The sequence below is a fragment of the Cucurbita pepo genome, chromosome 2 (assembly GCF_057944985.1).
Source record: "Cucurbita pepo subsp. pepo isolate OVF chromosome 2, ASM5794498v1, whole genome shotgun sequence".
Classification (NCBI taxonomy): Eukaryota; Viridiplantae; Streptophyta; class Magnoliopsida; order Cucurbitales; family Cucurbitaceae; genus Cucurbita; species Cucurbita pepo.
This window is the reverse complement of record NC_141799.1, coordinates 1,543,121-1,565,069: the sequence shown is the minus strand read 5'-3', so window position 1 is coordinate 1,565,069 and position 21,949 is coordinate 1,543,121. Positions and strand designations below refer to the sequence as shown.

The following is a 21,949-nucleotide window of genomic DNA, read 5'->3' as shown; positions in this document are numbered from 1 at the left end:
TTTCGGCAAACAATTTTATGTACAAGTATTCCATATATTTCTCATAAACATTTTCCCACCACCTCTTGATTTCTACCAAATATCAAGAAGAAGCTTAATTACAAAAAAAATAAAAATAAAAATAACTAGATTTTATAGGGATTTATTTTATCCCAATAATTTCTTTTAAATCTATAATATCATACAGATATGGGCCTCCAGTTTTTCCAGCCCAACCCACCAAGCCCATTTTCCTTCTTCCCCTCCTCCACGCAGCAATCCTCCACCACGTACACAAACGGCGCCGTAAACACGTCATTAAAGTCCTGCAAGGACTTCAACACGTTAACGACTTCCGTCGCTGGCGGTCGCCTCTTGGGGTTGCGGCTGAGACATTTATAAGCTAAGGCAGCAGCCTTACGAGAGCCATCGGCCGAGTACAGCCCCTCAAGCCTTGGGTCCATGACTCGGCAGAGCCGTTTTGAGTCCTTTAGAAGTGGCTTGACCCAGTCCACTAGAAACTCGCCCGTGTTTCGGTCCATCGACGGCTTCCCCGTCAGCAGCTCTAGCAAAACAACTCCGTAACTGTACACATCACTCATCGTCGTCAAATGACCTGTAAAAATTGTTCAGATGGTGAGTTTATAAGTAAGCTATTGGTCAATATTATCCTGTTGTAGAGATCCGTGATTCTTAATCGATTGAATCGAGCCGAGTTCAATTGACTCACCGGATTTGACGTACTCGGGAGCGGCATAGCCTCGAGTGCCCATAATACAAGTCATGTCCGGTTGGTCTTTGCAGTCAACACCATCTTTAGCCAACCCAAGATCTGAGAGCTTCGTCGTATAATCCTAAAAAAAAAATTAATAATAATAAATAATAATAATAATAATAAAAAAACGAGGGAAAAAGAGTTAAATGAACACGACTCTCCATACTAGCATGATATTGTACATTTTGAGCATAAGCTCTCATGACTTTGATATGACATATTATCTACTTTGAGCATAAACTCTCGTGTCTTTGCTTTAGGCTTCTCCAAAAGATCTCATACCAATGAAAAAAATATTCTGAATAAAAAGAAACAAAAAGAACTTACAGAATCGAGAAGAATATTGGAGGTTTTGAAATCTCTAAATATAACGGGAGGATCGGCTTCGTGAAGGAATTGAAGGCCTTTGGCAGCTTCTAAAGCGATTTTCATCCTGGTTGACCAAGGCAAAGCAGCTGAATACTCTACAATAATTAAGAAGTATTTATCTAGTTAATGATAGATTAATAATGTAATTAATTAGTTAATTAATTAAGAAAAGTCACTTACTTCTAAAAAGCTGGTTTTCTAAACTGCGTCTGGCCATATACTCATAAACCAAAAGCCTGTAATCTTCTTCCCAGCAATAACCGATAAGTTTCACCAAATTTTGATGCCTCATTTGACCCAAAATTATTATCTCTGCCTACAGAAAAAGACAAAAACAATTATATATATATATATGAAATTAATTTTATAAAATTGGTTAAATTATTATTTTAAAGTCGACCCATATTTTTTAATATACCTCAAGGGTAAATTTGTAATTTAACAAACAAAAAGGTATATCGGCAGCCTACCAGCCATTCTTTATGGCCTTGAGATCCGTGGAGGTCGAGCAATTTAACGGCGACCGGCTGAGCCTCCAAACCCGGTTTAATCTTATCATCGACAAAACCTTTGTAGACCGGACCGAACCCGCCTTCTCCAAGCAAATTCGACGAGGCAAAATTGTGAGTGATGGTTCGAAGTTGGGCGAATGAGAAAACATGAAGCTTGGGTCCGACGAGAGAATTGGAGAGGTCGTCGATCGACAAGGGCGAGCTCGGGTTACTCGCGTCCGACAGCGACAGCCTCTGCGACAAACCTTTCTTCGAAACCCGGTGCCGGTCGCCGTCGTCGGACTCCGCCTTGTAACAACTCGAAACGATCATCGATTTCCACGTCATCTTCCTCTTCATACCCATAAGCGCATCGAAATTGTACGATTTAAAAATGTCTATATTTTTGGTGTTGATTTTCACTCACCTACTGCCGAGGTGGAGTGGTATTTATAGCGATTGGGTATGCCGCGTGGCTTCGGTGTGGGCCCAGTTTTGGGAGATTATTACACAAATCTTAGTCCAATAAAATATTGGAATTTTCGAAGGGAAGGGGAAGCAGCTTTTTTTTTTTTTTTTTTTTTTTTTTTTTTTTTTTTTTTTTTTTTCATTTGAAATACGAAATTAACTTCCCGTTTTATCAATATTTGTATGAGAGTCGTGTTCATCTAACATACATTGCGTTAATCTACCTTTAATAAGTGAAATTATATATAAATAATTGAATTAAGTTGAATTATTTTTTTAGTTTTTATTTCACTATCTAGCTAATATTTTATTTTCTTTCTTCCTCTTCTCTCGTAATTTCCCCCCTTTATCAACCATGATGGCTGACATTTCATAACAATTTATAATATTTATCTCCGTTTGAAAAAATATAACTTTTTTTCGTATTGACGTCTATCATCATCTAATTTACGTAAAATATCAACGTCTATACAATTTTCTTAATAGCATCCAACAATATCGTAGACTCTTCTAAATCGAGATTATCAAGTCAAATTCTAATATTTTATTATTATCATCGTGTTTTATTTTAAATTATCCATTTATTTGTCTTAAAAATTAGATAATAATAATTTTATATTACATCAAATTCTAAAATAAATAATAAATTCACACTAACTTGAATAAAGCCATGTTTTTTAAAACAATAAGATTCGTCTCAAATACAAGAGCTTCAATTATTATTTTAGTACTAATTGATTAATCTATTAGAGGCATAAAATTAATGTGCAATATGCAATTATAATATATATTATTATTTTTGTACACGTGTCATGTGGTTAATTTAAATGCGTGACGCGATGTGAAATTACGTGGCATACACGTTGCAAATATTTTTATTATTTATGAATAAATGCATAAAATTAATTGATAAATACGTTCAAGTTGGTTTTTTGGGGACAATATGATATTATTTATGAATTTCACATCAATAAGCATGCTGTTAATTAAAACAATTATTATCATATTATGAATTTCACGTCAAATTATTTCATAATGCATGTATCTTTTAAAAAACAATTTTGTATTTATCAATAATTTAATTTAGTTTTTTTCCATGAAAATTAGATTATTTAATTTTAACCTTAAATTTTTAGATTTTTTTTTTAAGTTTAATGATTAAACAATACTCTTTTATTAATCTTAGATTAAATTAAATTTTCATGTTTTCCCTTGAATTAGTCCATCCCCAACCGCACGTGTGTGTATATATATATATAAATTAATTAATTAAATATCAAGGAATAAATAAATAAATATTTTATTTTAATTTTCTCTTAGCCTAATTTTAAAAACATGTGTAGACGCCATATATATATATATATATATATATATATATATATATATATATAAATAAAAGGAAAGAAACTGGGATAGAGTTCAATGGAGCAGCGTGGTCAAATAGGCAAGGTGAACCAAATTGATCTAATCCAACTAACACCATAATTAATTAAGCTAATTAAAATTTAAAATTTTACAATTTTAATTGGTGGGGTTATAATTATAATTATTATTTAATTCGAGGGAAAGGGACAATTGTATTATGTAAAACATGGTTTCAAGGTGACTGCTTTGTTAAATAATTTAATACGTGACATCAATTAATTGTGCCAAGTTGGGAAGTCCAAATATTATATAACCTATAGTTTTAATTAATTTGAATGGTAATATTAGGATTATAATAATAAAATTAAAATTGTATACAGTGAAACCTAGCTGAAAAATGGGGGCAGAGATGAGATAATGAATAATTGATTACGTAAGACAGAAGAAATTCTAGAAACTAAAGTTAGGAAATTAATTGGTTGAATTAAGAAAATATATTAATTATATAAATATTTGTTGAACTAATATAAGACATCTGGCCACAGCATTACTCAAATTAAACCGCTGTCGCCCATAGCTTCCAACGCAAGCAATCCCTCTATGGTTTTCAAAATTATATAAATTATTATTTTTATTTCGTTAAAATAATACTAGAAAAATATATCTCTACATAAATAATTACATAAACCATCCCTATTTATTAAATAATATTTAGATAATATATTATTTATAGAATATACCTCAAACATTATATCTTAATATTATTATTTTATTTATGATTTAATTTATAGTATATTTTATTTTATTCTTAATATTTAATTAGTTTGTAGGTCAATTAATTTATATTTTTCTTATTAGCAGGTATTAGTTGTTATGTTGTATCTTATTTAAAGCTTATGAATATTATGAAAACGTACCTTGATTTCAATTCTATTTTTATTTATCTAAAATTAAAATCGGAAAAAATTGAAAAATACAAAAATAAAATTCTATTTTTATTTATCTAAAATTAAAATCGGAAAAAATTGAAAAATACAAAAATAAAAACATTCTTCTTAGCACATCGACGGTTGAGAAGGGAAGTTGAAATACTAAACAAATTTAAAAGGGCCAGAGCCGGCGAACGCCGCCGCGACACGGCGGAGTCTCCTCCGCCTCCTGGATTCTGTCGTTTTGCAGACATAAAGCCGACCTAATAATAAATGGAAAGGCTTTGGTCTCCTAAATATAATAAATTTCTCTTCCTGATTGTTTATTGACGATAACAGTAAAACGACACCGTATAGGCTTGAATTTATTGTTTCCTTTTGTTTGGACAAAACCGTATCCGGTTTTCTTTGTCGGTTTTTCCAAATACCGTTAGTACATCGCACGACCGTTCCGGTTTTTAGCGTCGTAATTTTATATTATTTTTTGTTTATATATTTCTGATCGGATGATAATAAAAAAAAAAAAAATCAATTATTTATTAGACACAATTAAAAAAAATCAAAATTTAAAAATAGAGATTTGAGATTAAAATATAGAATTTGGAAAGAAAATTCTAGGAAGGCGGTTGACTTTTTCACAAGTTGATACAGAATTAGTACGCAGCCGAGAAATTTAGTTTTATTAATTAATATCGTATTAACTCTCTAATTTTTCATTTATTTATTTATTTTTAATTTTATGTGGAGGAAGACTAAAGACCGACATGAAATGGATTGTCTACTAGTTCATTTCATAATCTCATCCAAATATTTTCACATTTGACTTTGACTTTCTATTTCTTTTACTCCATAAAATCATATTCTAGAATTCGATTTATTAATTTTTTTTTTTTTATAGTAGACTTATAAAAATGTCCCGCATAAAACTTTCTCGATAAAAATAAATTATTATCAATTTGATCGTAGCGTAAAACTATATAAATTTAAGATTATTTGTGTACGATAATTTAAATATTTAAATGAAAAATTAAATTAAATTAGAGTAAACAAAATATTATATATATTTATCTCGAATGTTTCCACGACAGTGAATTGTCGTATAGAATTTCAATCCAATTCTTATTTTTCAACATTAATTTATAAATATTCATGAATGAGCAGCGTTCATGAACCCAATAATGATAATAAAAAAAATTAATTAATATTAGAAAATTAGAATTTATGAATTTTAAAATGGTCAAAGGATCTATATATATATACACGTTCATGAAACCAAACAAATAATACATATCAAAGTCGCATTTGTAAAGTATGAATAATTAATAATTAATTATTTTTTAAAAATAATTATGCATTTTCATTTATGTTGTCTATTTCTAACTTTCCAATGCCTAATTTTAATAAGTATAGTGGGACATAAGCTAATGAAAAGCGAGTTATTTTATTTTATTTGACAAAATTTCAAATTATAATAAATAAGGGGAACGTGATTAAATTTTCAACTAAGTTTAGTTACTTACGTAGAAATCGATTACAAAATTCAAATATTCTTAATATTCATAACAATTTTAAAAATTAGTGCATGGCTGAATCTGAATTGTAATTCTATTTTAGAGTGAGTTAGATTGATCAGATAAAAAAATTATAGATTAAATTATATAATTTAAATAAGTCGAATTATCGAGTAATGTGAAAATTTGGTAAAATATATTAATGAAAATAGTTGAAAAGGAAAATATATTAAGGGAGGGTTTCTAGAAGGCGGGTGAGTGGCTATAATGGTGGGAGAAAAAATGGGAGAAAGTGAAGCATGGGAAAAGGCTTAGAGAAAGGAAATTGCGTAGAGAGAGAAGAAGAGAAAGGGGGGTTTGGTGAAGGATTGGACCGGCGGTCCGGGCGTCCCCATCTCTCACGCCAACGAAAATAACACCCAAATATTAATAATCATTATCAAAATTATTTAAATTTACTGTTTATAATTTTAAATGTTTCAAATTTTAATTTTATTATTGTTTCGATTTTTATTTCTTAATTTAACAACGTGTAAGAATAAAGTAAATGAAACTCGAATTTTTTTAATAAAAAATTATAAAGGAAATAAATGTTTTTTAATAAATAAATTTGATTCATAAATAATTTGTGATGTTGGACTAAATTAAGCTTTTCAAAATAAAAAAATAAAAAAATCTTTAAATTGGAACCGATAGTTTTAACCTAATAAATAATAATTATAAAGAAATATCATGTAATTTATGCTTCATTTTATTTTTTTACCTTATATTATAAAATATTTAAATGTAGTTCGTGTACTTAAAACAAATCATAAAATTAGTCGTGTTAGATTAATTTTTTTAAATTTTGATAAATAATAATAATAATAAAAAAAGCATGAATATATTTTCAAATTTAAAATGTTAACTTGTATTTTATTTATAAAAAAAAAAAAATCCTTATTGCTAAATTTTATATGAAAAATTGTAATAGCTCAAGTCCAGATATTATCCATTTTAATCCATCTAGTATGGAGAGAGTTTAGCTATACTCCGATCAAAACTAGTCACTAGATGATACGTGACACTGATCAGAATAGGACTAAACCCTCTTCACAGTAGACGTGTTTCAAAACTATGAGACTGACGACAATATGTAATAAACTAAAGTGGATAAGCGGTGGGCTCGGACGATATTTTAATATTCGTAAATATGACATTGTTTTGAATAATTTTATTCAATGTCAACCAAAAAATAATAATAACACGCTAATATTTTTCACTTAGTTGTTCTTGTTGGTTATATCACACAATAAATTTTTAAGTTTAATGCTTTACTAGGCTAACCAATAATTTATTTTTCATCCTCACATTTACAATCGAACAAATCCCTATATGAATCGGTCTATTTATGTTTATAAATTTATTCGAACAACAATTTATTTATTTATTTTAAATAAATTTTGGACGGAGTTTATTTTATCGAATAGTTTTTATGACGTTTCAAATGCTAATTTATTCTCGGAAAATTACGTAGGGATAGGAATAAAAAACATTTTCCGATATATTTATATTTAATTATTAAAAAATTAATTTGAATATATATTTTTTAAATATGGTTCTCTAAATGATGAATATTTTTGTAATTTGGGAATTTTTTAAAGTTAAAACAAAATGAATTCCCTAACCTAAAGCACCAAACCACATCGTTAAAATTCTCCCCACGTCGCCTTCCTCTAGTTTTAAAGCCTCCTCCCCTTTGACACGCCACCCACTTAACCATTTTTCAGCCTCATAAATTTATTTTTTATTTTTTTATTTTATTTTCTCTATTCACTTTTTTTTTTTATTTATTTTTTATTTTTTTAGTTTTAAAGTCTTGAAATATTGTTTGTTGACTCGTACTTTGTGTACTTTTTGTATTTTCCTAAGTTTGAGATATTTGTACTACGTTCTACTTGTTCTCAAATCTTAATTTATCGAGCGGGTTTGTGTCCAATGCTTCCCTCGAGGCCTCCTTCATTAAAGCATTCGAGGCTTAACTCCTTTTTTAGAACTCTCGAGGCCTCCTTCATTAAAGCATTCGAGGCTTAACTCCTTCTTTAGAGCTCTCGAGGCCTCCTTCATTAAAGCATTCGAGGCTTAACTCCTTCTTTAGAGCTCTCGAACAAAGTATGCCCTTTGTTCGACACTTGAGTCACATTTGACTATACATTCGAGACTCATAACTTTTTTGTTTCACATTCGTAGATTCACCTGACTAAATTAAGGGTACAACTCTGATACCGTATTAGGAACCACAAACCTCCACAATTGTATGATATTCTCCACTTTAAGCATAAGTTCTCACGACTTTACTTTAGGTTTCTCTAAAATACCTCGTACTAATGAAGACAATGTTTCTTATTTATAAACCAACGATCTAAATCTTAATTAGCCAACGTAGGACTACTATAAGCAATGTGTTAAGATTTCATGTTTGGGTTATTTGAGACATAATTTTAAATGACTCCTCGGGCCCCTTGGAAGGGGGCCTTCTTCGCCCTCCACCTAAGCTGCGCATAAAAGGCCTAAAGCCAATCCCTGGGAATAGTGAAGCTCCATAGGGTCTTTCTGTCCAGGTGCAAGTAGTCTGCATCTTCACAGACATGTCTATTTCACCGAGACTCTCTCCGAGACAGTGCCCAGATCGTTACGCCTTTCGTGCAGGTCGGAACTTACCCAACAAGGAATTTCGCTACCTTAGGATTGTTATAGTTACGGCCGCCGTTCATCGGGGCTTCGGTCACTGGCTCCCTTGTCATCAGGTCACCAACTTCTTTGACCTTCCGGCACTGGGCAGCTGTTAGCCCCTCATATATAATCTTACGACTTTGCGGAGACCTGTGTTTTTAATAAACAGTCGTCTGGGCCTGGTCACTGCGACCCCCTTTGTGAGGAGGCACCTAACAAGCAATTATAAGCACTTTCTTGGGTACCACTCTACTTCATCCGGTATATCTCCTAGGCATTGGTCAATTTACATTTGTATTCTTATTTTTTAAATATAAATATTATTAAATATATTAGTTAGCGAGTTGTTCAAAATTCAACCAATTATTATATGTCACAATGACATAAAATACCTACTCTCATAATATAATACATATATATTTTTTAATAAATAAACAAAAAAAAGAACCTATTGGGCCTAAAAATGAACCAAAGTCCATCTTCCGCTTATATTGGGCCGACAGCCCACTTTTTCTCCTATAATTGTTTTTGGGTTTAAATAATATTTTCTCCAATATTATATTGAAAAAACAATTGTAGAAGAAAAAGAGAGAAAAAAAAAAGAAGAAAAAAACATGAAACTTTTGGCTTTTGGGACACAGCAAAAGGAAAGGACAGGTCAGCTCAGTCACAGTCCACGGTCCACGGTCGTCGGTCCACAGTCCAACCACATCACACAGCAGAAATAAAAAAAAAAAAGAAAAAAAGAAAAAAGAAGTATTTTCGTAATAAGAATTTGTTAAAAAAAAAAAAAAAAAAAAAAAAAAAAAAACATATTTTTGATTACGATCAGAGGCTGTCGTTTCTGGTGTTTGACCGAAGATTGAAATTGAAAGAGGTGGGTAATCCAAAAGGCATCTTGGCGGTGAGGTTTGGGCATTTTTCCCTTCCTCATGGAGCCGACACGTACACCTTCCCCCTGCTTTCTCACCATTTCTGGTCTTAATGATACTCTCTCTCTTTTCGTACACTTATCTCTTCCCACAAACCCCTTCTTCCCAATTCCTTTTTTTTTTATTCCTTCAATCAATTTAATATGATTATTCATCAAACCCCCACCACCACCACTTCATTCACTGCTCTACGAATCCGCCAAATCTAGGCTACCCTTTTAAACCTTCTTCCAGATCTTCACTCAACTGGGATTTCATCTGCCTGTTCTTCACTTTCATCCAACACTTTCTTTTAGGTACTCATTACCCAATTCTTTACTGTTTTCTTTGATGGGTCTGCTCTGGATTTCATTTTATGAACTGTTGCTTTGAATTGGGTGTTTGGGTGTTGTTTTTTGCATGCTTGAAATGGGGTTTCAAGATTGTAATATGAGTGAGTGTTTTCGAAGGCGATCGCTGACCCATTTGATGCGGATGATGCTGTGTGAGTGCTACCATTAGTGGTCTGTTGTTTTCTATGCTGTCTCATTTGAGTAGAAGTATGGGGTTACTCTGTAGCAGAAATCGTCGTTACAATAAACAAGATACGGAAGAGAATGTGCAGGTGAATCATGCTTTATTACAATCTTTGATTCTTTGGTTTTAATGGTGGTTGAAGAAGCAATGTTGTGGTATTTGTTGAATATCGGGTTCGATATGATCGTTGTCGTGTGGTTTTCCAGGCTGCTGAAATAGAGAGGCGGATTGTTCAAGAAACAGAGGCTGAAAAACATATTCAGAAGCTTCTTCTGCTTGGTATGTGTATTTTAGCCTCACATTACCTTTGTTATCTATGAGATCCCACGAGGGGAATGAAACATTCCTTATAAGAGTACTACGATGCGTTCTAAAACTTTGAGGGAAAGCCTGATAGGGAATGGTACTAGAGCCAGGTTTTGAACGGTGTGCTGGTGAGGACGCTGGCCCCTCAAGGGAGTGGATTGTGAGATTTCATGTTCGTTGGAGAGGGGAAAACCTCTCCCTAGTAGACGCGTTTTAAAAGCCCAAAGAGGACATTAACAGTCCAAGCTCATCGCTAGCCGATATTGTCCTCTTTGGGCTTTCCCTTTCGGGCTTCCCCTTAAGGTTTTTAAAACGCGTCTGTTAGTACTAGGGAGAGGTTTCCACACCCTTCTAAAGAATGCTTCGTTCTCCTCCCCAATCGATGTGTGGTCTCACAATCCACCCCCTTTAGGACTCAGCCTCCTTGCTAGCACATCGACTCTGATACCATTTGTAACAAACCAATCTCACCGCTAGTAGATATTGTCCTCCTTGGGCTTTCCTTTCTGGGCTTTCTCTCAAGGTTTCTAAAACGCAATCTCACCGCTAGTAGATATTGTCCTCCTTGGGCTTTCCTTTTTGGGCTCCTGCTAGGGAGAGGTTTCCACACCCTTGTAAAGAATGGTTCGTTCTCCTCCCCAATCGATGTGTGGTCTCACAATCCACCCCCTTCGGGGCTCAGCCTCCTTGCTGGCATATCGCCTAGTGTCTAGCTCTGATACCATTTGTAACAACCCAATCCCACCGCTAGTAGATATTGTCCTCTTTGGGCTTTTCCTTTTGGGCTTCCACTCAAGGTTTCTAAAACGCGTCTGCTAGGGAGAGATTTCCACACCCTTATAAAGAATGCTTCGTTCTCCTTCCCAACCGAGATTGCAAATTTTCTTTTACAATGCAATGCAAATATGCTGAATTTACCCAATTGTTTAGGTGCCGGAGAGTCCGGGAAATCCACCATTTTTAAGCAGGCAAGCCCTTTTATTCTTTTCCGTTATAATCCGCTACGTCAACGTCGTAATGTACTTCGTCCACTAAACGTTTTTTGCTTTTGTCGCTCCATTTTTGCAGATAAAATTGTTGTTCCAAACTGGGTTTGATGAGGCAGAGCTGAAGAGCTATATTCCAGTCATTCATGCAAATGTGTATCAGACTATAAAAGTATGCAATGTTTGAAAGGGTGTGTTGGTTATTTCCCTTTCTGCATGATTCAAACAGCAAATGATTTTGTCCAAACATTTACAACATAATATCCCTTTTTATTTCGAGTGCCAAAACTCTAAATCATGGGTCGATATTGTATCGTTTGTCAATATCTATAACCTCTTATTCAACTTGACGTTTCAGGTATTACACGATGGTTCAAAGGAGCTCGCTCAAAATGATAAAGAGTTCTCGAAGTATGTTTTATCCAGTGAAAATAAGGTATCCGTTCTATGTCTAACTAGAGCTTGCATGACTCGAGCATTTGTCTCGTACCGTTTTATAATAATTGCCAATGGTTGCAAAGAATTTGTCCATCTGGTTTTCTGGTTCATGATTCAGAATAGAAACGGGGGCCGATTTATATGCTGAATGCCATTTATAATGAAGGAGAATAAGAATTTACCCGAACCTAGCCACGAAATCAAGTAGGTAAGAAAGCCAATACTCACGAACTTAGGAAAGAAAATTGCTCGAACCCAAGTGAAAAGTATATCAAACACAACTAGAAGAAAGAAGAAAATTTCCCACAAAAATAGCCTCGTTCATCGAAAAGACTACTTACTATTCTTCAATGTAAAATGGAAACTCGATTAAGTTGAAGGGTTTAATTTGATGAAAATTGAAAGGTCCAAGGTTAAAAAGGGGTCAGTTGACTAAATATGTCAGTCGTCTTGGATTGACTGTGTAACAGTCCAAGCCCACTACTAGCAGATATTGTCCGCTTTGGGCCGTTACGTATCGTCGTCAACCTCACGGTTTTAAAACGCGTCTACTAGGAAGAGGTTTCCACACCCTCATAAGGAATGCTTCGTTCCCCTCTCCAACCGATGTGGGATCTCACAATCCACCCCCCTTGAGAGCCCAACGTTCTCGCTGGTATATTACTCAATGCCTAGCTCTGATACCATTTGTAACAACCCAAGTCCACCGCTAGTAGATATTGTCCGTTTTAGCCTGTTACGTACTCACGATTTTAAAACGCGTCTACTAGGGAGAGGTTTCCACACCCTTATAAGGAATGCGTTGTTCCCCTCTCCAATGGATGTGGGATCTCACAGGCGAGTGTTGCACGCTAAAAGAAAAAGAAAAGGTTCAATGTTAGAGTTGGCTCATTCAAATTTTGGCCCATGTATAGGGGTGAAAATGTATTTCTTTCCCTACATTTAATTTGCTGGCTTATGGATGTGAACTTGGATGGACATGTACTGAACCTTTTGCTGCTTATTATGGCACCTAACTCGTGATCATGCATCAGGACATTGGTGAGAAATTATCCGACATTGGCGGTAGATTGGATTACCCGCGTTTGACTAGGGAGCATGCACACGATATAGAGACTCTATGGAACGATGCTGCAATTCAGGTAGCCGTTGCCCCATGTAGATTAGCTAGTGACATCTTTTAAATGAAATCGACCATGATGCTTCTTATTTTATGTAAGCTTTTTATCTTCTTGAATTCGTCCCAGATGAAGCGAGCTCAGCGTTCTTATTCTCTTTGTAGGAAACGTATGCTCGTGGTAACGAACTACAGGTTCCAGATTGTGCACATTATTTCATGGAAAATTTGCAGAGATTATCTGATGTAAATTACATTCCAACTAAGGTATTCAATCTTAGTATCCTTTACAGTGAAACTAGTAACGAGATCGAGTTATTTGCGTAAATTTTGGGTCTTTTCTTATGTGGCTTTGATCACAGGAAGACGTGCTCTACGCAAGAGTTCGTACAACGGGTGTTGTCGAAATCCAGTTTAGGTAAATATTTAGTTATATTTACAATGTGTTTTTATATTCCTTATAATTTATGTATCATAATTAAAATCTCGTAAGACGATTAAGCTCGTCTTACAGCTTAATCGTTATAATTAATTATGGTATTTGTTTGATTTGGCAGTCCCGTTGGAGAAAATAAAAAGAGCGGAGAAGTGTATCGACTCTTTGATGTCGGTGGACAGAGAAACGAGAGGAGGAAATGGATTCATCTTTTCGAAGGTGTTACAGCAGTAATCTTTTGTGCTGCTATTAGTGAGTAAGATCATCTCTCTTTTAACCTATTTGTGATTCTGGTAGTCTTGACAAATGTAGAAGGAAAAAGATATATGCCCCTCTCGTTCACGACCACCTGGTCGGGGATGCTCCCCGAAGCCCCGATGGGAAGCCATTTAGGAATATGTGATTGTGCAATGAAGTTTTGTGAACGAGGGTCTTTTACTAGTTTCTATTGTTTTCTTTTGAAGTCGGTGGGATTAGGTTGGAGAGTAGCTCTTACACGATAGTTGTAACCGCCCAAGCCCCACCTCTAGCCGATATTGTTCTCTTTGAGCTTTCTCTTCTTGGCTTCTCTTAAAGATTTTAAAACGTGTCTACTAGGGGGAGATTTCCATACCCTTATAAGGAATGCTTTGTTCTCTTCTCCAACCGATGTGGGATCTCACAATCTGCCCCTGGGGGCCAGCGAGGACGCTGGAATACCGCCCAGGGTCTGGCTCTGATACCATCTGTAATAGCCAAAGCCTACCGCTAGCAGATATTGTTCTCTGTGGGCTTTCCCCTCAAGGTTTTAAAACACGTTTAATAGGGAGAGGTTTTCACACCCTTATAAGGAATGCTTCTTTCTCCTCTCCGACCAATATGGGATCTCACAATCCACCCCCTTGGGGGCTCAGCATCTTCGCTGGCACACTGCCCGGTGTTTGGATTCGATACCAGTTATAAAGCCCAAGCTCACCGCTATCAGATATTGTTCTCTTTGAGCTTTCCCTCAAGGTTTTAAAACGCGTGTACTAAGGAGGTTTCCACACCCTTGTAAGAAATGTTTCGTTCTCCTCTCCAACCAATGTGAGATCTCACGGTATTGAGTGTCCTAAAGAGATAATTCTAAAAGTCTAAAATGATAGAGGAAAAGTAGATCATAGCTAGCTGGTGATCTAACAACCCATGTGGAGATCATGGTGGCAAGACATACTTGTTGTCTGTCGTCTTTTTTTGTCTGCATAGCTGTGCTAATCGATGTTCCACTCTTTGCATTATGCTTATAATCCACTCCGCTAGTATCAGGAGACGTGTTCGAGATTATACATAAGAGACCGTAATGATTTAAACTATAACGAAAGTATAAAGTTAGTTGTGGCTCCTTGTCTTTTTAACTCGAAAGAACAAGAATTGCATTAAATTATACTATTGCCATAAGGTTTATCAGATTCAAATGGGTTAACCGATAACGGTTTCAGGTATGATCAAACACTTTTCGAGGACGAACAGAAGAACCGAATGATGGAGACAAAGGAACTTTTTGAGTGGGTTCTGAAACAAGAGTGTTTTGAGGTTTACTTTTCTGCATTGTTTTCGTTTACGTGTTTACGCGAGTGTATTTGACGATAATTTCGTTCCACAATTTGATGCTGTTTTATTCTGGGTGCAGAAAACGTCGTTCATGCTTTTTCTCAACAAGTTCGATATATTCGAGAAAAAGGTTCTACAAGTAAGTGTTGATAGAGAGTATTACGACACGCTTCGATAGGTCCTTTAAATATTAATACGAATTAGCGTCTTATGATAGGTCCCTCTTAGTGTGTGTGAATGGTTCAGAGATTACCAGCCGGTTTCGACTGGGAAACAAGAGATCGAGCATGCCTACGAGTACGTATCTACCACCCCCCCTCGTCCTCTATGCTTAAACCGAGCCATTTCCGTAGCGGGATGAGTTGTAGACTAGGGACAATGCTGTCGTTTTTTTTCCTCTTTCTTGTAGTTGATCTAAAATAACACTTCTGATGCATAGAATCAATGAATTCAGGTTCGTGAAGAAAAAATTCGAGGAGTTGTATTTTCAGACGACGTCACCAGATCGAGTAGATCGGGTGTTTAAGGTATACAGAACGACTGCTCTCGATCAGAAGCTCGTAAAGAAGACGTTCAAACTCGTAGACGAAACTTTGAGGCGGAGAAACCTGTTGGAGGCCGGGTTATTGTGACGTTGTGAACACAGCTGAAGAAGAAGGAAGTTGGAAGTTTGATTCATTGATTTAAAACATTTTTGTATCAAAGTTGAAATCTTTTTAACTATTTGTAATTTGATGATCCAAATTATTTTGAAATTACATAACATATGTTTTTAGATTCTGTGTACACCCGTTTCTCCACTGATATGATATTGTCCACGATATGGAAATGATATTGTCCACTTTGATTGAGATAGTATTTCTTACTTATAAATCGAATAATCTTCCTCTCGAACAAAGTACACTATAAGCTTTCCTTGAGGCTGGCTTATGGAGCTCTCGAACAGCCTTCCCTTAATCGAGGCTCGACTCCTTTCTCTGGAGTCCTCGAACAAAGCACACCCTTTGTTCGACACTTTAGTCACTTTTGACTACACTTTCGAGGCTCACAATTCTTTGTTCGATATTTGAGAATTCTATTGACATGGTTAAGTTTAGGGCATGACTCTGATACCATGTTAGGAATTAACTCTCCTCAATGGTATAATATTGTCCACTTTGAGCATAAGGTCTCGTAGCTTTGCTTTGAGCTTTCCTAAAAGATCTCACACCAATGGAGATAGTATTCCTCACTTATAAATCCATGATCTTCCACTAAATTAACCAATGATGGACTCACTCCTAATAATCCTCAACAGGCTTGAAAGATAAGCTTATCAAATGTTATGATTGGAGGCTCCATGGGAAGCTGCTGCGTGACCTCTAGCGTAAATCTTAGTCGCGAGAGCCCTACTCATTTTTAGTACTAACTTTAAGCTAATTTAAAAGAATTAAATTAATTAATAAAAATTAAAATATAAGAACACCAAATTAAATGAAAATTGAAATTTATGGATTAAATGAAAATTGAAATTTATGATTAAATAGAAACTAAAAAATTATACCCAAATTTAATTATATATTTATTTGGTTAGAAAATTTGGCGGTGTAATATTCAGAAAGGGTGGAGAAAAGTATTTATAAATGTGTGGGTGCGTGTTTTTTATGTTAAAAAGTATTCAATAAATGTGGCCGACACATCGGACGGTGAAATGGACGGAAACGGAAGCTTAAAAGAAAAAGTAGGATTGGTTGGCACATGCAAAGACGACAAAGGTCGGTAGGTGAGAAGAAACAGGGCCTCGTATTTTACGCGCGTAAATGCCTCCAATTCGCAAAATCCCCGTTGCATTTCTTTGATTTTTCTCATTCAACGCAAATCCAGCACCTTTTTCAATTCTCTACGACATTCTTCTCCTTGTTTTCTCTCGCTTTGAAGCATCAAATTCTCTTTCGTAATGGTTTGCTGACTTTCAATGTGCTTGAAACCCTAGCTGATTTCGTCGCAAACATCTGGATCTCGCTGGGGTGAGGCTATGTCGATCGTCCTTTCTGCTTCTTTCTGTTTTCTTGTCGAATTATTATTATTATTTTTTTTTTTTTGAGTTTGACTCATGAGATGAAAATATAAAATCACGCTTTCTGTGTTCTTTTCGTTTTCTTTGGATTGTGTAGGAATTCGAACATGTGATTGGCAGAATTTTTGTTTCTGCATTGCACCGCCGTTTCATGTGACTTCAAGTGTATTGTTAATTGAAATTCGATTTTTGGTGGAAACATGAGAAATTACTACGACGTGTGTATGTGATCCTGTAAATATTGGTTGGCATTGTTCATTTTATGAGTGTATGTGATCAATTGAATTTTTGAAAAGAACCTACATCGTTTCTATTATAATAATCGTTGCACTGGATGGTGGAATGGTGGAATCAGTTCTGTTGTAGAAGCCATTTTGAGTTGTAGATTTGTTCGAGCGGCGTGTTTTGATGTTGCCTTATCTGATTGATAGTCTTCCACGCATGTTGGAATAGTAAAAACGAGTGCGAGTCATATGTGGTTGGAGCGTCTGTATCTATTGATTTGCTTATTTTAGGTTATTTACAATGTATTCGTCTCTGAATATTAATATTTTCTATGATTTTTTTGGAAGGTCTGGCATAATCTAAGAAATCGTGCATTGTTGCTCTTGTGCTTTATTGAATCTCCCTGGCTCTGGTTCTCAACATTTATATTTTATCTGTGCAGGTTTATTGTACCTGTCATCTGGATTCCGTTCTTAATTTAGACATTGGTTACCCCTACAGAAAGCCAGAAAAATCCTGAAATATCACACAACTTAAGAAAGGAGGAAATATGGGGAACAATTGGGTGTTTTTCATTGATCTTGATGGAGGCTCACCTTATATCTTACCAGTCGAGCCCTTTTCATCTCATAGATTTGGAGACCATCTATTTTCACATATTAGTTTCTTTATGGACAATTCTCTGTATCAATCTAGAAATTTGTATCTGGCTGGAAGTTTAGCACTTCAAGAAGCCTTTAATTGCTTTTCAAAGATCGCTGGTGCCCTATTCCTATGGTGCTCAAGTACGTCAAGTGCAAACATGACTAGGGAAATAGCAGGTGATCTACATGGTTCAAATTCTAGAAGCGTTAAAAACTTGACAGAAGTTAGGAGCATCCGTTCTGGTAGAATTGGGTCTAGAGGATTTCACTTTAGCTTTAATTTGGGAATGAAACATTCCAAGCCATTTTTTCTTGGCAAGATTGGCGGTTTTGCAACGAGACTTTTGGGTAAAGAAGCTGGAAGACAGCAGTTGCATCCTTTGCTCTCAGTAGCGGCTGCTTTAGTTCCTCCTCTTAACAACTTGTAAGCTGCTGTTCTGTGAGATGAGTGGAATGAATTTCCTGTTTGCCTTAACCTTTATTATTAGGTTCAATTATTTGACCCAAACTTATTCTTGTATCAAGGGCCAGCAGATCATCAGATGTTATAGCTGTTCCATTGGAGAACAATGAATTGCATGTGCATGGATGCATGGAGCAGAAACCTTGTGAAGTTGCGTATGGAGCACCTGCTGGTTTAACGTTTCCTGACGTGAATTGGACACGGCATGCAATTGAGCCCCAAACTGGCATTGAGTTTCCCGTGGTACTAGATAACATTCTGTCCGGAGAAAATAATTCCAGCTTGAGTTCAGAGGTGAATGTTTACCGATTGTGGCCTCAAAATATTCCTCTCCATGTTTATATGCTTTTCTGACAACCACGTTGTTACCTGTCAATCTGCCCTTCTTATCATTGTCCTTGGCCATTATTTTACTCTATCTCTGGGTTATATTGCTAATAATTCTCAACTGCTGCTGTAGGTTCTTGTTGGAACTGGATCCCGGATTGTAAAAATAGTCAAAATTAAATCCCTGAAGGTCTATGCTTTTGGCTTTTGTAAGTTTATTGGTATATCAGGTACTCTATTCTTTTGTTTTGTTATCTTCATTTTTCTGATCAGATCCTTGATTTTTCCCCTTATAGATGTTCATCCAAACTCTGTCTGCGAGAAGCTTGGTCCAAAATATGCTTCTAGTTCAGCAGATGAATTAAATGAGCGTCGTGATTTTTATGAGGACCTTCTGAGGTAGTTTTACCTTTCTCTCGAGTTATGTAATTCCTTTGTTATTTCATTTCAATTGTCAGCGTTGCAGTTTCAAAAGTAGTCTGGAAAGTGTGAAAAAGGCTTGGAAATTTGTTTAGTATGCTCGATATGACTGTGCCAAGGGATTTCTCGTCTTCTCTACTGTTCCTAGCCTGAATGGGAACATAGATTTCACTTTTCACTTTTGACCTTGGATCCAGTTTTCCAAGAAGTTACTTTACTTCTGCCTTATTTCTAATCATGTTTTTGTACATTACCATGCTGCAGGGAGGATATTAATATGACCGTCAGGCTTGTGGTTAATTGCAATGGGATGAAAATCAATACTGTAAGAGAGTATGTTTCTTTCTTTGGAATTGAACACTGATACATACTTTATTGGTCAATCTTTTTCCTTAAATAGTGGGTATATCATATTTTAAGGTTCAGTTTATTCGCACTAGGCATTTAACATCTCACAGCCTGTATATTGAGTGTGTGTCTTTAAAGTCAGTTACAGATTGTAAAGTTTATAAATTTTGCACTTTAAGTTTGAAGTATGCCCAGTTTGATTATATTACCAGGTACAGTTCATACAAATTGGATTCTTAATTATAGTGACTTAAGATTCTCCTGGCATAAAAGATTCAGCTAGGTGATAAGTAGTGTTATGTAGTTGCCTTTTCCAGTAGGATTTAGATTATTGGAAGTTGACTACTCTCTTTATATAGCTTACATGAAGATATGCCACTATCACTCTAGCGTTTGAACAATTTTTCAAGGTTCTCTAATTGATGTAGCGACTAGAATGGTGCATCCAGGTCATCATGGAATTTGCTTTGTTTTTATAAGTAGTTATAATTTTACTGTTGAACTGTAAATTTGATACGGTAGTTTTATTTTAGAAGCATTCAAACAGGATTAAAAATTGTTCTTACAACTTCATGTAAAATTATAGTTGATTGAGTTTCGTAATGTTAATATGTTACTCAAGCTAATTGATGATCATGCTCTGATTTCTCTGTTGCAGTGCTTTTGAGAAATCACTTAGAGCACGATTGTTGAAGGTAAAGTGTCCGATACAACTAGCCATATCTTTGCTTCTGGACATGATTTAATTTTTCTTATTTTTTAAACTAATAATTGGCACAGGCAAATCCAGAAACTGATTACGATTGTGTGAGGACATTTGGTTCTCTCTTCACCAAAGACATTCCATTACCTTTGGTAACTCTATAGATTAGAAGCGTCACTTATGTTTGTATTTTGTTAATTTTGTTTGTTCTATTTTTCATTTGAATTGGAATATTGTAGGGAACAACGATCGATTTTCGACAGACAGCTGATGGACAATTAATCACTGAAAGTAAGCTGAGAGTACAATTATAGCGTGATGGAATCATTTTGGTCCGCATTGATAGCAATTATAACCGATTATGCAGCCTAGTTACTCTTGAATCCAATTTGGAGCTCTTACATGTCGTATTGCATTTTATTCCCCCCATCCACACAATAGTATGACCAAATCAATAAATTAATGTACTCATTCCTCTGTAGTCGTAGGTTCAAATCATCGCACTCTCATTTGTTGCACTAAAAAAATCATTTAATTCATATCGACGACTAACGATGGTTGTTGCACAGTGGGAGGCACTCTGATTGGAGCAGTTCGTAGCAAGGAATTGTGTAGTAAGTGAAACATCACCTTTCTGAACTCGTCCTGTGAGAATTGAAATGAACATATAATAGTTAGTTATTAGTCAATGAAAATTGATGTGAAGATCTCAACCATGAAATCATAACTTGCAGGGGCGTTCTTTGATGTTTACCTTGGCGACTTTCCAGTGTCGGAGGAAACGAAAAAAGAGATCGGTAGAAATGTGGCAAGTCTTATTGGTAGATGCTGACTAACATCTTTGTTCTAAAATTGTTCTGAAGTACCAGAGCTTCCATTGCCCCTCATTTTATATGGACAATTGGTTGCTGTGACATGAGAAACTGGTGGCAGGCTTTGGCATTAACAAGATCATCACTTGGTTTTGCACTCAAAAGCTGGCAATAGTGGTTGAGATCTAGTACATATTTGAAAAGAAAAAAACAAAAAACAATAAGAAAGACAGGCGACACTCCAAATAACCATTGATTGATTCTTTTACGCCAATGGCTGCTGTATGTATATGCAGGTTTCATCAAATTTATCAGCTTTCATTTTTTGGACTTTTTTCTTATATTTTGATAATTTTCTCGCAGCCTTTGTTCTAATAAGGAAATGAATAGAGTGAGTAATTGTTGTGACGCTCATGATTTATGAGACTGGTTGGGAGTGATACAAAGTTATTCTCTTCTTTTTATAGAATTTAGAACAACATTTGGATGGTTGGGAGTGATTGAGTTTGGGATTTTATCTATATCTTTTATATATAATGTATGTATATGTACTTGTATTAGTTATGTTTAATATATAAAGTTTTTTTGTTTGTGTAATTTCTTCTTTGGGTTGGGGTGACTTTATTTTATGATTATTATCTTTTAGGTGATGACAGTTATGTTTAGATTTGGTTTCGGTTGAATGTGGATGTTTTGACGTTAGGTTTTGTAATAGTCTAGGCCTACTGTTAGCCGGCATTATCTGCTACATATCGAAGTCTGTCTCAAGTTTTTAAAATGTGTCTATTAGGGAGATGTTTCCACACATTTATAATGTTTCGATGTGAATTAGAATTTTGAAGAATTTTATAGTTTAGTTTGGGTTCAAATGCCACGTAATATTATATAATGAATTAGGGCCCACCTCTCGGTGGCGTGTAATATTTGAATATTTTTGAATTAAAAAGAAAAGAAGAAGAAATTGTAATTTATAATTAATATTGATTTTAATGATATTTTTGAAAAGCGTGAAGAAGAATCCACCTCTAGGAAACAAAGAAAATAAAGGACGC

General features: G+C 35.0%; 3 protein-coding genes across 6 annotated transcripts; 2 read left to right on the top strand and 1 right to left on the bottom strand.

The window, feature by feature from the left end:
- Positions 1-37: 37 nt before the first annotated feature.
- LOC111788199 (serine/threonine-protein kinase RIPK) lies at positions 38-2,048 on the bottom strand. The gene is made up of 5 exons (XM_023668466.2): positions 1,594-2,048; positions 1,304-1,439; positions 1,082-1,218; positions 710-833; positions 38-595 (listed from the first exon to the last, which is right to left on the bottom strand). The coding sequence occupies exons 1-5, from the start codon at positions 1,978-1,980 to the stop codon at positions 180-182; spliced, it is 1,200 nt and encodes a 399-aa protein (XP_023524234.2). The 5' UTR covers positions 1,981-2,048; the 3' UTR covers positions 38-179.
- A 7,512-nt stretch (positions 2,049-9,560) lies between these two features.
- LOC111788200 (guanine nucleotide-binding protein alpha-1 subunit) lies at positions 9,561-15,674 on the top strand. 3 transcript variants are annotated; one of them, XM_087121624.1, is made up of 14 exons: positions 9,561-9,827; positions 9,953-10,135; positions 10,254-10,326; positions 11,284-11,321; positions 11,422-11,511; positions 11,698-11,775; positions 12,812-12,919; positions 13,060-13,161; positions 13,257-13,312; positions 13,452-13,586; positions 14,788-14,881; positions 14,979-15,038; positions 15,117-15,196; positions 15,339-15,674. In XM_087121624.1, the coding sequence occupies exons 2-14, from the start codon at positions 10,049-10,051 to the stop codon at positions 15,529-15,531; spliced, it is 1,194 nt and encodes a 397-aa protein (XP_086977750.1). In that variant the 5' UTR covers positions 9,561-9,827; positions 9,953-10,048; the 3' UTR covers positions 15,532-15,674. The 3 variants fall into 3 exon arrangements, with proteins under 3 accessions (XP_086977750.1, XP_086977749.1, XP_023524236.2); XM_087121623.1 differs by having other exon boundaries at positions 9,562-9,827; positions 9,981-10,135; XM_023668468.2 differs by having other exon boundaries at positions 9,569-9,827; positions 9,981-10,135; positions 15,354-15,674.
- Positions 15,675-16,639: 965 nt separating this feature from the next.
- On the top strand, positions 16,640-21,231 carry FAP2 (Chalcone-flavanone isomerase family protein). 2 transcript variants are annotated; one of them, XM_023668443.2, is made up of 11 exons: positions 16,640-16,905; positions 17,623-18,248; positions 18,350-18,581; positions 18,748-18,823; positions 18,911-19,013; positions 19,299-19,367; positions 20,041-20,077; positions 20,163-20,237; positions 20,325-20,376; positions 20,655-20,699; positions 20,820-21,231. In XM_023668443.2, the coding sequence occupies exons 2-11, from the start codon at positions 17,731-17,733 to the stop codon at positions 20,915-20,917; spliced, it is 1,305 nt and encodes a 434-aa protein (XP_023524211.1). In that variant the 5' UTR covers positions 16,640-16,905; positions 17,623-17,730; the 3' UTR covers positions 20,918-21,231. The 2 variants fall into 2 exon arrangements, with proteins under 2 accessions (XP_023524211.1, XP_023524212.1); XM_023668444.2 differs by lacking the exon at positions 16,640-16,905 and adding an exon at positions 16,980-17,177.
- Positions 21,232-21,949: the final 718 nt, after the last annotated feature.